This window comes from Rosa rugosa, chromosome 3, assembly GCF_958449725.1.
Source record: "Rosa rugosa chromosome 3, drRosRugo1.1, whole genome shotgun sequence".
Lineage (NCBI taxonomy): Eukaryota > Viridiplantae > Streptophyta > Magnoliopsida > Rosales > Rosaceae > Rosa > Rosa rugosa.
This window is the reverse complement of record NC_084822.1, coordinates 19,989,079-20,006,256: the sequence shown is the minus strand read 5'-3', so window position 1 is coordinate 20,006,256 and position 17,178 is coordinate 19,989,079. Positions and strand designations below refer to the sequence as shown.

Here is a 17,178-nt window from a genome sequence, read left to right as displayed (position 1 = left end):
TAGATCTGAGTTGTTGTTTGATTGCTGGCGAAATGAAGAAGGGGCTCTCCCCTCAATAGTTTTCAACTTCTTTTTGTTTTCTTAACTTTTGCCTCTAGACAAAGTGGACTGATGAGTCATGTGACCACCGAAAGAGCATTTCACATTGACCAACGAATGGGTAGAAGTGACCGACCAACCTTTAACCAAAAAAAAAAAAAGACCGACCAACCAGCTCTTGATTTAGTGGTAAAGAATAAAGAAAGAAGGTTTTTTAGATTTTAGGAATATTAACCTTATCTTGTCTGGCTAGTACAGAACAAGCTGTAAGATAAACGACGTTTAAGAAAACAAAAATAGAACGCGCCTCACGCGCGGAGACCAAAACAGAGAGTTCGAGCGCGTTCTCTCCCGGCCGAACGCCGGTGGGCCCCCTGCCGTTGCGTTCCGGTCCGGGAGGGGATGAGGATGGAGACTAGCGGCGAGGCTTTATGGCGGGGATCTGGCTCAGGGATGGAGGTTGACAGCTTCTACTTGGATCGGGGCGGAGTTTCCAGATCGGTTTCTTCTCTTCGTCGATCGTGGGTGGGAGCTGCCACGGATTTCTGGCGTGGTGCGATCTGCCGGCGGGGCTCGATCTGCCGGTTGCTGCAGGTGTCTGGGCCAAGGATGGTTTCTTGGCGGTGGTTGGGTTCTCGATTTCATGGAAGTGACGAGCTTCTCGGAGTTAGATCTCGGACGCCGGCCAGGATCTCGTGTGGTTGGCTTTGTGGTGTGTCGTTGCAGTTGTGGCGGCGGGGCGGTACAAGGTGGGAGGATGGCGGGGGGTGCAGGTACGGGCGGCTGCCTTGGTGGATCGCGGTGAGGCCTTGGTGGATGGCGGCGCTGGAGTCTTCTGGGAAGTGGTGGTTGGGCCGGTCTTTGTTGTTTGGGCCTGGCTATCTGGGCCTCCTTTTGTTGTTAGTTTTGTTTGGTTGGTGTTTTTCTGTTTTCTGCAGTGTTTCTTTTACTGTTGTTTGTTGTGTAGTTGTTTTGCGCAGTTTGCGAGCAATAAGTCTCTGCATTCGTTGTGTAGGGCTAGTCGGGCCTTGTGCCTGTGGGTGCACTCAATGTGCCTTGTCTGCTCTAGGGTGGCAGCAAGTTCCTTGCTTTGTCAAATGGTCGCTGCCTCCTAGTGGCAGGGTGAGACTTGGTGCCACTGGATGTATTTTCCAGTGGCAACATGATAGGAAAGCTGTGAGAATGGTTTTTATGCTTGGCTGTATTACAGTTGCAGATCCAGTTATCTTTCTGTTGTGTCACCGCTGGGAAAAAGCAATTAGAACCGTCAGGAGCGTGTTCTTTGCTAGTTGGTGCGTTTTTGAATACAATTGTTTAGTAGAGTCTCTTGATTTTTGTTCGGGATGTACTCTAGGTGTCTATTGTAATCTGGGGTTTAGGCTCATTGTCCCCCCCTTGTATTTGACGGTTTCATTTATGAAGGTTTGAGGGCAGCCACACCGGCCCTTGTTTCAAAAAAAAAAAAAAAAAAACCTTATCTTGTAAAAAAAGAATAATAGATAAACAAATAGAAGGTTGTTTATACATAAATAAGTAGCCGCGACAAGGTTGTTCAAACTTGCCTCCTGGACCTTGCCGAGCTGTTCAGTTTGCTTTCATCAAGTTATCAGATAGTTCTTCTTTGCTATTGTATTCAGTCCTGAGCTTTTCAAGCTCAGCTTTAATTTAATCCAGCTCTACATAAACGCTATACATGTTCTTCTGCATTCAACATTATTGTTTATTGCAAAAAGACAAAAACTTAAATCTGCAGGCAATTTTTTTTTTTTGACAACAAAATTCTCCCGTAATAATAAAAGAATGCGCTGATCAATCCAGATGTTAAAAACATGTCACCTACATCTACACGACAAAACAAGAGGGATTACCTCAAAGGACTCTAAACTAGGTCTACAATGATCATCATGCATAAAGATAATATAGAAAACATAGATTGGATAATAAAGGCTCCCATCTGTACACACTGGCCATTTGCAGGATGTTCAATGCCATCCATATTGCAACTCAAGCAGCTGCCTGGATCGGCCCATTAGACCTATAGCCGCCACGGCCTCGGAAACTACGTCATAACAAAACTTTAATGTGCAGCAGTCTTGTACAAATAGCCTTAAATCTTCCGACAGATAAAACATATAATGACCACTTCTATCGAATTGCAAGGACAATTTAGTAACACAACAAAACAATACACCTATCACTTCTGCATTTACCAAAATCTAACTTATATGCCTTTTTAAACAGAAAAACATCATCAGATGCATAAAATTAACCAACAGCTCAAGCATACACGGCTGAATCTATTTAAGCATACCGGCCACGGGGCCAAGAAGAAGCAGATTCTAATATGTCATACCGACTCTTACAGTTCAATGTCTCAAAATTAAACTAAATCAGTGAAATTGATATATATATATATATATATATATATATATATATATATATACCACAACCAGTGCTATTTGACGACAACCTGGAACCAAGGTTCATAACACTACATTTGAACATTATTTGACCAAATAACATAAATCCACTCCATTCTTCAGCATTTAGTGGTCTTCAGACCTAGCAACTCTCATAATAAGGTACTCAATTTCCAAGTTTCGAAAAAAAACAAAGCATCAAGGACTCAGGAAAATCAGAGGAACTCAGGCATTTTATTGCATTTTATAATTTATTCAACCAAATTGAAGCTATGACGGATGATGAAAAACAAACTTCTTCCTCTTCCTCTTCTTCTAACCATGATGTCTCTCTCTCTCCATCTTCTTTCGAAATATGACAAGCTCCCAAATCTGAAAGAACACAGCTTCTGAAGGTCTTAGCCAATCACGCAGACAGGAGATAAGAGAGCTGTTGTGGCAGAAAGAGGATTCAACCCCCCTTACGCCAAGGTAGCCATCACAAACTGTGGCCTGATGCAGTAAAAGAACACTTTCCCAGCCTTTTTCTTGTTCTACATTGTAAGAAGAGACACTTCCAGGTGATACACCTAATCTTGTAAATGTCTAATACAACTGCAAACACGAATAAACAGGTTTAAACAGCCAGAAACTATCTCCCTAGCTACTTCATCAAATAACCCATATAGAACATTGTCACATTGGTACATTATCATTCTGTTTCTTTCCCTCTTGATAATTTATCAAGTAATTAAATATTCTTTCCATAGATGATAATATCATGGTGTCATGTAGAGTCAAAAACATATTGATTCATAATTATTTGGAAACCAAAAGCAATCAGTTGCCCTCTAACATGAAAATACATAATGATTAAGCATAGGAACCACATGTTTACAGAGTTTTACTGCTGGAGATTGTGAGTAGCAAAAAGAACAGTGTCTTTGCTTCATCTACATCTCTCAGCCTTATTTAGCACGTAAGTTATGAAAGGTATATCAGATCGGGATTCAATTTCAATTAGAACAGAGAGACTCACAGCTTTGCATCAAAACTTTAAATGATTACAGGCCTGGGATTTGGTGGGAAAAAGATGAGAGCCATGAGCTAAAAGACACATCGTTGGACTCAATATGGTTAGAAGGGAGGAGATACTACGAAGTCAAAGGGCACATCAGAGCTTAAATTAGAGAAAAGAATTGGTTTACTTTATCCATTGCATGCATAATTCTAATGCAAAGCTGCAGAACACATAAAACTCTTGCAGATTAATCATTCTTCTGCTCAAATGATACAGTGAAATATGCTGATCGATTAACAAAAGATGCACAACTCTATTTCTATACAATTTCATTTTTGATGTGTCGTTGTTGGAAGTGATAAACTTTTTGGGACTAAATATTGCCTCTTACATGCACTGTAAGTTCTCAATATATTTTCAAATGTTCTATGTTCAGTGATGACGCCAATTTGTCTTATTCATGCACCTTAATTGTGAACTTAAAAGAAAAATGTCCAAAAGGAATAGCAAATATGCAGCTATAAGCAATCTGAAGCAAATATGCGACTGCTGGAGATTGAGCAGAAATTATGTGCAAATGGAAGAAGAAGATCATGAAAAAGAATAATGAGAGGAGGTATTGGGGTGTCATTGTTTCACTGTTGATGTGTTTGTGGATTGGTTTAGTGAGAGAGTAAGGTACTAAGGTGGAGAAGTTGAGCATAAGGTGAAGAAGGGGGGGGGGGGGGAATATATATTAGTGCATAGTTAGGTGAAAGGGAGTCATTTAAGGTGGAAAGACCATGCCATTGAGAACACAATAGTATAACTCTTTCTTGGCAAGTAAGAGGAATAGAGAGGTAGGGAGTTCTGCTTGGCAGGGCAGGAAAATAGAAGGATATGTGAATGAAGTCACTGGGGTATGAGTGGGAGAGTGATGGTTATGATTGAAGTGTATTGCTTCTTGCTTGGTGCAAACTTTACAGAAGAAGGCTTGTAATTCAAGTCCTCATAATATAGGCAGTTACTGTATGAGCAATTTCTGCCATACTTTGATTTTATGAGACCCTCTGATATAACATCTCAACAGAAGAAATTATGCCTAGCTACCATAAGATTTCATAACTTAGCTCGAACTAAGTTATGAACAAAGCATAATTAAATTAGTTAAAGCTTCTAACAATTAACAAAACCCAAGTTTCTTGGCCAAATTTTGACCAAAAAATAAAACCATATTAGCCAAACAATGATTAATTTCTCTGTAAAAATAAATGAAAAAGTGTGATTAAACCTGTCTTTCATTTTAAATGAATTGGTTTTACATTAAGATGTTTCGGTAAATAGATGTAACAAAGGCAAATTATTTTCAACTATATTTAACTTTTAGGATGTGTAAAAGACTATAGGTGTAATTTCATGCACTCAAGAATTGGTTACGCATCTCAAGAGCAATTATGTCAATTCTTTCTCAAATGATTGTTGCTAATTGAAGACGTTGACGTAGAGGTAAGTGATTGAAATTTCTTTTAAACTTTTTGGTGATATATCGAATGTTATTAACATATTGTTCGTTTTCTTTTTGGTAAGTGCTTTGATTTTCCCTTAAGAGAATTTTCGTTGAAATTCTTTGTTTGTATGAATTGAGTGACGAAATTGATATTGATTTTTGATCTCTCTTTCTACTGTTATGAAGATCTCAATTAAAAGAATGTCAATTTTATATTGCACGCGCATCGCCTGTGTTGGTTGCTAGTTTATATGAATACAAGAGATAATTGATCAAATAAGCATTTCTCATTTCAAAATTCCATATTTTTATCTAGATTTCCATAATTTCGTTCAAATATTTACCGATACCGAAATTTTCTCAATATTTCCATCGAAATTTCTGTTTTCTAAGTCATCAATATATCCTCAAAATCCGATATTTTGGCCCTTAATCCCCATACGTTCAACATCAACACCCTCCCCAAAGAAATTATCTAAAGAAATTGATGTTGCAGTAATCCCAGTTTATTTAATCTATTGAAAAACTAATTGTATGCCACTTGTTTATAACAACAAAATGTCTGATGACTGATCTTTAACAAGAATAATAATATCATAACAATCGTAAAAGCATCAAAACGGCGGGGGGCGGTTGACAAATTGTCATCTCTAAATTTAACTTGAGAACTGCGGCGGGGCACTTTCCAATATCAGCAGACTTGAGAATTATTGTTGAGAAATGATTTTACCATATACGCCATCACCCGCTTCCACCAACAGTACCCAAAAGTTGAATTGAGGCATGAGGCAAAGTAGACAAAACTTATCTGCTTAATCCACAAAAATGTTGATAAACCAACCATGCAAATATTAGCCGTTTTCTGCTCGGTCGTAAGCATTGGATTTATGCTTTGGTGCAAATGTGAAACCATCTGGAACCTTCCCAAGCAACATCTCAGAGAGCCTAACCTGCATACGGAAAGAAAAAACATGTATCAAACTACATCACCTAGCAGGTTGGTTCAATGGATTTGACAACAGAAAGAAAGAGTAAAGCGGTACCCAGTCAGCGGCAGAATCAGAAGCCATTAGTGTCTCAAGGTCATCACGTCCAAAATAAGATGGTGGGCGCCAGCTCAGTCGTTGTGGGATGACATCTAGAAGACCAACAGGTACATATCTACAAGTGTAGCTAAGCCATTCTAACAGAAAACGCCTAGTTGTCTCGACACCTGGGGACATACGACAGGATAAAAGCCCATAAAATCAGAAATTTTGATAAGCACAGACGTCCCAAAACATAAGTTGGGTGACAGTTTTGCTGAATAACCGTATAAAAGAGTATATTTTTGTAAAAGTAGCTAAGCATACTTTAACGGCACAGCTGCCAAGTATAATACCATATAAGAACATTTTAATAAAACTGTAAGTCATTGCTGGTATGCAAAATGTACTAAAAATACAAACCTTTTGTGTCAGAGCCCCAATGTTCAAGGCCACAACGTACATAATCCTTCAAAATATTAAATCGCTCCCCAGAAGTGATGTCCCAGTGCCTCTGCTCCTTTATTTCTGTAAAAATCCAAGGCTGAAAACACAAGGAGGATTTAGTACACTAAGGTTCTAGGTTCCAAACTCAAGTCAGAAAACTCAAAGCCATGGACTGTCTACATACACAGACAAGATATAAATTCTAGACATCTAATAAAAATGTTAATATAAGAACAATAACCAAAGTGTGTGTGTGTTGGGTTGGGGGGTTAACAAAATTCATACCTTAATTAGTGCTCCTCGAGCAATCATGCATGAAGACAGTTCAGGGCACTCAGCCTTGTGCTTGTTCCAATCTACATACGAAAATACATCTCCATTTCCAAGGACTTGCAAAGAATCAGGGGCTTTTTTAGCACACTGGTACACATATTCCCAATCTGCAAGCTTGCTGTAGCGTTGCTGTCGTGATCGACCATGTATTGTTACTGCACTGGCTCCCCAGTTGTCCATGTCAGCAATAAGCGAGTCAATGCGATTTTTCCCCTCAAAATAGGCTGTGCGGACCTGTAGCAAAATAGCAGCAGTTAACATTTCTTGAACAACCTAAGGCCTCGTTTGGTTTGCGGAATTGACAGGTTGGGAAGGGAAACTTTATCCTTTCCTGTGTTTGGCACATCCAAGGAAGGGAACAACTTTCCTATATGAAGGGAAAATAGGGGGGATTCATTTTCCCTCATACTTTCCCTGCATTAATTGCACATTAATTCTTTACTCTAAAGATTACTTTAATGGTTGTTATTACCAAATTATCCAAGAAACTTTTTAATCTTGAATTGTTTGTGTTTTGATAACAAGGATACTATTGGAAAATTGATGTTACCTATTTTCCTATTCATTCACCAACCAAACATTGGAAAGGAAAGTAAAATACATTTTCCAATTACTTTCCTGGCGTTTCCAAACATTGGTGGGGGACACTAGTGGGAAATTTTTACTTTCCCATGCTCATGGAAAAAACCAAGGAACCAATTTCCTTTCCGGCAACCAAACGAGGCCTAAAGACTCAGAATTTACTCAAGACATCAAGAAGAAAAGAACAATGAAACTAGAAATTTCACAGGAAGCAGCTAGTGCATTAGAATCATTTTGGAACCAAATAATTAAACAAAAATATCATACAATCTTCATATAAACGTGGCATATTGAAAAAAAAAAAAAAAAAAAAAAATATGATGCAGATTGTTTTGTTCACAGTTGTATATAACTGCCATAAAAGATTAAAAGTTACCTTGATAGTCATAGGAATGTCAACTGTACCAGAAGCTGCTTGCACAATGCCTTTCATTCGCATTGGTTTTGTTAGAAGAGCTGAGCCAGCACCCTTGTTCACAACAATATCTATTGGGCACCCCATATTTATATCAATGAAGTCTACGGTACATTCCTGTTCTATAAGTTCAACAGTGCGTGCTACGGTGTCTGGATATGCCCCACATATCTGAACGCCAAACAAATCCTCAGATGAATGTCTCCTCAGCAAGGCCCATTCCGACGCTTGACCCTATGACAGTTCCAATTAGATTATGTAACATATATTATACAAATTCATGCATGCAAAACTAATATGTATATACAATGCAAATATGAAACTAGGGCAAAAGCCTAGCCCTCAGCTCTACTAATGTGAATTAAAACACCTTCATCTGTCTGGAGATATAAGACGAAATAACTTAACCATGTGAATAATGAATGCTTTCATGCCAACTGTCATACCTTACATAGCATAACTGCACAAATGATATGTGGCCATTTCTTTTCCTAGAAGATCAAAAGAAAAATGAAAAAGCATGCTTCCCCTTGCACTTAAGAATTGTACATCAAAGGATGCTGATAATTATTTCAGGCAAGTTACCTATGACGTAACAGCTTCACTAGCCACACTGTGGCTACAAATCCTAGATAAAGATTTTAATACCTGTATACTATTAAGTCCTTCAAGCTTGTGTTATCACGTTAAAAAATGTGTTTTCAATACACACACACACACACCATTAATAACTGTACTCATCAACTTTTCAAAAACAAATAACTGTACCCATCGATTGTAGGATATTGTTAACATCATGGATCATCAGAGGTTGTTGATCACATTGACCACACAGTGAACGTCATGAGCACCGAGTTGCATCACAAAGGTGGAATGTCATGTATATTCAAAGAAAGATAAAGACTGCTCAGCAGGAAAAAAGCATAATACAAACCTGCAAAAGATTTGTACACATTGCCATTTCACCACATGTTATATCTGCCCCTAAACCTTTGCAAACCCTTCGAAATGGAAGATTTCCGACTGTGGTCAGAGGTGCAAGGTACAACTTTTCTCTGAAGTCAATAAGCTTCTTTTCACGTGGGTGTGTCTTTAAACTTCTATCATTCTCTGAGAATTCAATGTTAGCTGCAGCTTCTGGTTCAGGTTCCGTGCAGGTTTGCCCAACAACTTTTCCTGCAGCTCTCACACCTGTTGCAGAATAATCAACACTTACATTGAATGCCTCCAACTATTAGGATGTTAGAAAAATGCAAAGAATGAAAAGAGCCAAAACCTCCATAATCTGCTTCACCAAAACCAAACTCCTCTTCAATTACAGATCTTGACTTCTTTGAAGGCCTAGAATCGTCAGATGGAAATGTTTCATTAGCACCTCCCTCTTCTTTCACTTCAGCAGACAACTCCATTTCATCAGATGGAAACTTTTCATCAACACGTCCCTCTTCTTTTATTTCAGCAGTCAACTCCACTTTATCATCTGTTTTACTGGGAAATTCACTACAGCCATTTCCATCAGTAACATCACAATTCTTTGAAACCACCGACCCATTCTCCTTTGACATGGCAATTATTTTTGAATTGGCATGCCCCTGCAAAGATAGGTCATAGAATTTATTTATGTATAAGAATAGTTCACAGAATGATGCACTAAAATCAAACAAAAAATTGATGTCCGTAGTACTAGTCGTAAGAGGAAAGGGAAACCATGAACATATGAAGACATTTCATTACGTCGGGCACAATTATCAAATATTCTAAGTTCTCTACCATAGACATTGCCACACTTCAGCCAAATTAGTGGATAATTACAACATAACAAACACTTCCAAATGTCCAACAGATTTAAGTGTAGAAGTTTCATGTGTCATAAAGGATTTAAGCATTTTTATATTTTTATAGGAAACAATAAACTAAATAAAGAAAAGTGTAGACACAGGACAAGGAGTCCTCTGAATTATATCAAGGCAAACGACAAACAACTAAAACCAGACCACCCTACAGGAACAAAACAACAAAAGGAAAAACTCACATAGTAGCTCTCGAATCTAAAAGTACAGTAGAGAAAGAGCTTTTGAATTTGGACCTATCTTCTTCCAACCAAAGAATTTAAAACCCATACACAGAAAAGCATTGCTGGCTGACCCAGCTCAAAGTCTCAAACTAGCCTCTGTAAAAACCTTTGACTAGGTCACTGGGCAATGAACCGATAGATTCCATACTTTCACAATATTTTCAAACACATAATGCCAATTGGAGACATGAAAGACATGTCATCTCCTCTGAACCTATTACAAATATTCACCTCCCAGTTGCAACTGCCCAAGCTAACACTCTTACCTTAGGAGATCTTCTCTAAGACATGAGAGGGAATTAGCAGAAGAGAGGGTTTTCCATTAGGTGCCTAATGTAGATTTTCAGGAGAAAGCTCAGGATGATTCAAACTTCCACATTCTCCTAGAAGACTTGATCATTATATTTCTAAACATAATACAAAACATGAAAGTACCCTCCAGATCATTGGATGTCCTTGGAACAAAAATCCAAACTCAAAGAGATTCCCAGAAAATCTAGCAATGAAGTATTTAAGGTACTACCATAAATGATAGGGGCTACAATAAAGAAAGAAAATAGATGTTTTCCCACCCAGCAGTCTTCCTAAAACCTGACTCTCGACATTTCCACCTTGAGGTAACATAGAGAAAAGAAACAAACAAGACCTCAAGTGATGTCTTTTTATGGACATCAACTTACTCCTAATGACAGCATGCCATAAATTTGAAACCTCCATAACCATTTTGCAAGCCAAGCTTCATTTTTCCCCACCAAAACCCCCCACTTCTAAGCCACCTTTTCCTTTATCAGTGTCACCACTTCTCATTTTACAAAGTGATCCTTTCCCCTGACAATAGCCCTTTCCACAAAATGTCCTCATCAGTGTCTCCATTCTTCTAGTCACACAATGGGAATTCTAAGAAGTGACTGATGGTTAATAGGAAGGCTACTTTGAAAAACTGCAGTTTTCAAGATTTTTTTGATTTTTTTATTCCTGTTTAATTATTCAATCCCTGACTTCTGCAAGCACAGTGATAGCCCAAAATCTCATTACATATCAAATACTCTCTCATATTCTCCGGCTGGGGTATTAATGTATTACATATTCTTCTAACAAGAGATAAAGTATCATGATAACAAAACATAACAGATTAATAAGATTAGGATTATTATCTTAGAAACAATGCAAACATAGCAGCAAGGGGATCAAAGAACAAAGTTCATATTCGTACAACCTTACATATACATGTATGCACACAATGAGAGAGAGAGAGAGAAGGATGTTGGACTAATACCATGAGACCAAGAGCCTTGAGTTTGGCATCGGCCTTGGTGAACTTCATTTTATTTTTCCACAAAAGCTTTTGAACATTTTTGCTTAATCCATTCATCTCAGAGCTTCTTCTACGAGCATTCACATCTCCATCTGCAACACCATTTTTATGTGTACCCAAGAACCTACATGACAAACCATAAGGGCATGGCTCATCGATAGCCATAAAAGGACATTCTCCCTCTATATCCTCAGGTTTCTGCAATCAAAAACAAATAATTAGTCTCATAATGGTCAAATGACATAACATTTTATAACACATCAAACGAGTCAAATACTAGACAAGCATTCAAAACTACCTGAGCCTTATAGGCTTCTATGTCGTGGCTGTAGCGGCACTTATCATTATATGGACACCGACTAACATCTCCTTTCTTTGCTACCTCTGGACAGATACCGAGGGGCGATTTCTGTACCTGCAAGAAGAAACTTGACAAACTTTAATCCTTTCCATTGCTTTAGGGTTAAGCCTTAAATGTTGTTAAACACACCAAAAAAGTAAAAACATAGGTTGGCAAACAAAACATATATGACGATTTGCTACCCGTTCTAAGCGTTTGACCTCTTCTCCTACACTACTCTAAGCTCATCAATGACTCAAACTTTCATCTTAATTCTTTGTTTAACCAAGAATTCAATCGCATATAAATCAATAGCCAAGGTTTAGCAAGCAAATATCACTACTTCTTTGATTAATCACAAATAAAAAGCAAGCAAATAGTCATATTCCCTATTGTATTATCGAAGCATAACCTCGCGGCGTTCACGCTTAAGCTGCCGCTTGGACTTCTTCTCCTTCACTATGTTCGACTGTGCAGGCTTCGCGTTTCCCTCACAGACGGCGTCGTTTTGATCCTTAGAGCAAGGTCTGACGGGAGGAGGGCGAAGGAACTGTTTCTTCACCGGAGCGATGGACTTGGCTACGAGCTCCTCTGGCGTCCTCTCAGCCGCCGCCGCCGCCACGCCGTTGGAGACCTCTGGGCCCGGCCCAGTTGCGGCAGGAGTGTTGTCGCCCATGGTGCTATGTAGTTGTGGCTGGAGGGCTCTGGCGCATTGGGAGTGAGAGTGAGCAGCGTACGAGGGTTTAAAAACAAACAGGTGAAGAGTGAAACGACGTGCAAATGGGTAATGAGATTAAACTACTTTTTGTTTACCCATGTAATATTTCTTTGCTCTTGTTTCTTTTGGAACTTCTCTTTGCAATTTATTTCTTCTTCCACAATTGGAGTACAGATCTCCCACCTTTTTTGAAGATTTTATTAAAAAATAGAAACAAAAAAGAAAGAGACATAGGGGGAAAGCTGTGTTATTTGTAATGATGCTTCTTCGTAATAGAGTTATCTTTCTGGTATGTCACCACTATGTCAAAGCAAATAGAGTAGTCATTCGTACACTCTTTGCTATTTGGTGCTTGTAAGAATACATCGATTTTGTGGATACTCTTTCAGGATGTTCACTTTATGCTTATTGTAATTTGGGGTTCAGGCTCTACGTCCCCCCCCCCCCCCCCCCCCGGGCGCCCTTTTTGTATTCTGCAATTTCATTAATCAAGACTTGAGGGCAACCGCACCAGCCCATTTCAAAAAAAAAAAAAAAAAAAACTATGGATGAATTGGAGCCGGCTAAAGCCCAGTTTGACATTGCTGTGCTGCGAGAAGAAGCGCTTCTTCTGATATTGTTGTGAGAAGAAACAGCTGGGTGTTTGGTAAACTATTTTTTATAGTGCTAACGAAAATCAATTTCTGAATGTTTGGTAAGTTGTAAGTAAAAAGTGATGTGGCTGGATATAATTACCAAAATGGTCATAAATGCTAAAAATACTACTAAAATATATAATTTTGTTATCTAAATATATAACCATACCAAATTAAAATTTGTCTCATGTGTTATCCTTGTACACTAGTTCAAATTATCAATGCATCACTTTTATCTCATCTTCTATATTAATTATACAAATTATATAAGCAATTTTTTTTCTTCTAGTTGTGTGGTTTCTACTTTCTAGTAAGTGTTAGAAAATTTCTCAAGATCAGTCATGGATTAAATCATACCTAGTTGCTCCAAACTAATCAAAATTCCAAAAGAATGAAATATGATAAGTAATCAAAGCTCCAAAAAGAATCCTGTACTTTTTGATATATATAACAAGTCATGGCATATCTTGGACTAAATAATAATACAATGAATGATCACATCATGGCATAGAGTAAATTGGAACCATAGGTACATCTCCAGAAAGGAAAGGTGCAGCATGTGTTATATCACATTACAAATATCCTTCATAGGATGAGAACACTACGCATAAAACTTTTTGATAATACCATTCTTCTTCTATACCAAATCAGGAATCTTCTTGGAAGTTACTGAGATTAACAAAATCTGGAATCTTGTTGCAATAACAACTGCTTCAATTTCTCCTTGTTTGCATGTTGATCCCGAGTAAACGCCATAACCAGGATTTTTGGTCATTGAAAGTGACTCTCCAGTAAGCCCAGACTACAAGTGAGAAAGACATGGTTCAGATATTTATGGCATGAATGATCCACATGAGCACGAATATGAAATCGAAAAAAAGATTGAACCTTTCAGTGACAGCAGAGAGAGAAAGAGGAGAAGTTCGATGAGCAACGAATGTTGCGATGTATTTTTGACAACAAAGAGGGGAGGAGAATGAATGTCTGCCTCGCGATGAAGATCAAAGCTGAACCCTATTTGTTTCAATGTAATTTTTTGGAAAGAAGGAGGACAAAATTGGTAGTTTGACATATTTCATTAAGTCTCTACTGTTGCTCCGTGTTTTTCCCCAAAGCCGCTCCAAAAGCTACGAATTGGTAGCTTATCAAAAGCAGCTTTAGGGAGAAGTTATTTGGACCAAAAACAGCTTTAGAAAATTTTACCAAACGCCCTACTCTAGGCCCAAAAGCAGAAGCATTCCCAAAAACAGCTCAAGAATCAATCCCAAACTGGGCCTAAGTCTTTCTTTCCCCATTACTTGAATCGAGATAGTAGTAAAATGAGAAATATCAAATAACTATTTTTGTGAAAATTCAACTACTACTCTTTAATATGTATAGAAGGGACCTAACTTATATGGTGCGATTGCAAATTTGGTTTTTTTATTTTTTATTATTTTATCAAAGAGGGGTGTCAATCCATTAATAGTAAATGAAGGAAACATTATACAATGACTCACCCTATCAACCAGGCTACGACAAAATTAAGTCATAAAAGAAAACCCTAAAGCAAGAGCCTTAGAGTAACCTAACAAAATGCAACCTTAGAGTGAAGTTCCAAGTAACAAAAGTAACCCGACACTACCAAGGAAGACTTCAAACACTGTAAAAAACTTTCCCCAATTTATTCATGACATTAGCGGAGCCCCTACATAGAGGGGTTGTCCCCAAGACTACCAATAGCAATAATTTCTGTAGGGAAGGCTCCGAACATAGTCATAAACTTTCCTCAATTTATTCAAGACACCTAAAGGAGCCCCACACAGAGGGGTTGTCCCAAGGCCTAAACCCTACTACCAACAGCAACAACCTTCATGCCTTCCACCTGAGGAGGGGATTCAACCATATCATATAACTTTGCAGTGCGCTTCTTTCTGGGCTTCTTAGGACTAGCTCCCATGGAAAGCTTCCAAGGCTTTAACCCATCAACTTTAGGGTTCTTGGAATTAATTGCTTCTTCCTGACCTTGGGCTAATGACAAACTCAAAGCTCTCGGGCTCTTGGTATTAATCGACAACATCCTTCTATTGAGAGTCTCTTCTATCTATCTATCTATCTATCCCGCTTAACTTTTAAGTTAAGTAGCGAATGATGTTTGGTAAAATTTATTAAAATAGTTTTTTTTTCAAAAGTTACACCATTAAGTTGCTGCTCATAGAACTTGGTAAAAAGCAACTTTCATAAGCTAAAAGCTATAGCTGCTTATAATTTAAGTTAACATATTTCAAACTAGGCCATAGTCGTATTCGATCAGGTAATCAATTAATCATTCAGTTGTGCTCAACATCTCTCTCTCTCAGCCTCAGCTCGATTGTAGTTCTAACTACATAGGCCTAATTTGGCACATCTTATAATGTGTAAAAAGCTGTTTAACTTTTAAGTTAAGTACTGATGTTTGGTAAAATTTAATAAAATAGTTTCTTTCAAAAGTTACAACTGATTATGATTTAATAACCTAAAAGCTATAACTGATTATGATTTAAGTTAACATATCTCAAACTGGGCCATAGTTATGTTCAGGTAATCAATTAATCCCTCAATTGTGCTCAACAATTGCATTCTAATTTCCTAATTTTTCTTGTGATCGAAGGATTAAGATTCAAAAGAGTGGTAGATAAAGTAATCAGGGATAAGATTCAAAGGCAGATTTATTCTAACTTTTGAGGTATGAATCAAAAAGTTAAAGGCTTCAAACATTAGTTGTAGCAAAATGATAGACAAAAGGATGAATTTCTCTGATTGGTTAATAGTTTTTTTTTTAAGACAAATAATATTTGACAGGACCCGTCCCGAATTTGCCCCTGAAATTCGAAGTGGGCTTGCGGGGTCCATTTTAGAAGAAACTCTATGAAAAATTCGATTGAGTCATTCCTAAAAATTAAGGTTAATACTATGCTCAGTCACTCCTAACCAACCCTATTGTGTCTTTTCAGCCGTTCAACACGTGTTTTTTTTTTCCCTCTATACATCTGATTGTGTTCCTTTCTTCCCCATCAACCAGTTTCAATTCTTTATTCCTTAGAAGCCATGGCTCTTTTCCGTTGATTCTTCAATATATGTAGACCTCCCCGATGACCCACTGCCAATGAAGGTGGATAGCTCCTCCTCGTTGCCGGTGAAGGCGAATACCCTTCTTTCTGCAGCCTCGCCAGTGAAGGCGGTTTCAGTGTTGCTTGAGAGAGACGAAGGCCCAGGGCTTTTTTTGGTTTGCTTTGCTTCAATGAATGGGTTCTTCAATTGCTTTGCTTCAATTGATGGTTTAATTGGACTGTGGAACTGCTTCGTAGAAGTGGAATAGATGGGGAGAAGAAGAGTACCTTTATCAGCTTTATCAGATGCTTAAGTTAAAAAAAAAAAAAAAAACAAAGAGTACACGTGTTGCACAATGAGAGAGGTTGGTTAGGACTGGCTGACCATATATGGTCAGCCAAGTATTATCCAAAAATTAATTACCCAAAACCTGTAATTAAGGACATTCAAACACTTCTCAATACTCCAAACCATCCTCAACTTCTGGAGCCTACATACTCCCACAATTCACAACCAACTGCACAACCAGATAATATGAATATATAGCACTGGAACTTCTCAAATTTACAAATACACAAATAGATGATAATCAAAGGAATCTAATAGTTCTATAGGATATGCAAGATATAAGGGTAGAATAGATAAATCTTATTTTGCGGAAGCAATGACAACTATGCCTCGACTCCTGGTACGCCAGATCTCAACTAGTCTAATATACAAACTAGGTATTTGAAACCAAAGGGCCCAGGGGAAAGTATTCGAAAAACATGTTAGCGTGAGTGGACAAAAATAAATATTCGCATAACTGAAATCAAAAGAAAACTTTAATACTTTCCCCCCTTCATTCCTTTAAAATGATCGATGCATGCAACGTTTAAAACAAAATTTTCTTAAAAATGAAGCATAAACGTAAAAATATGGGATGGAAAAATCACCATAAAATAAAGAGAGCCTCCCAGGCTAAAGGTTCGACTGCAACCCACAAGATATTGTGAAGAGAAGCAATAAGCTAGCTAGCAGTAAAATATGACAACCCCCAAGTATGGTGAAGGAAAATAAATTTGAAAACCAACATAAAACACTTCCCCAAAAATCTCAAAAAGGGAGAAAAAGAAACACAATTATGGTTCTCAACCGCATTCAGAAAATCAAAGAAAACATCATGATCAATAACATACTCAAACAATGCGATTAACAAGCTCGTAAAGTAAATCATAATCGAACTAAAATTGCGAGATATAAAATAAAATCATAAATTCCATCGAAAATCTCATTTTCGG

The 17,178-nt window shown here is 37.9% G+C and overlaps 1 protein-coding gene across 1 annotated transcript; it reads right to left on the bottom strand.

Annotated features, from left to right (window-relative positions):
• Positions 1 to 5,435: 5,435 nt before the first annotated feature.
• Positions 5,436 to 12,239, bottom strand: LOC133738341 (tRNA-dihydrouridine(47) synthase [NAD(P)(+)]-like). The gene is made up of 10 exons (XM_062165864.1): positions 11,889 to 12,239; positions 11,435 to 11,551; positions 11,098 to 11,334; positions 9,024 to 9,339; positions 8,682 to 8,938; positions 7,709 to 7,981; positions 6,703 to 6,984; positions 6,394 to 6,514; positions 5,989 to 6,158; positions 5,436 to 5,895 (listed from the first exon to the last, which is right to left on the bottom strand). The coding sequence occupies exons 1-10, from the start codon at positions 12,150 to 12,152 to the stop codon at positions 5,797 to 5,799; spliced, it is 2,136 nt and encodes a 711-aa protein (XP_062021848.1). The 5' UTR covers positions 12,153 to 12,239; the 3' UTR covers positions 5,436 to 5,796.
• Positions 12,240 to 17,178: the final 4,939 nt, after the last annotated feature.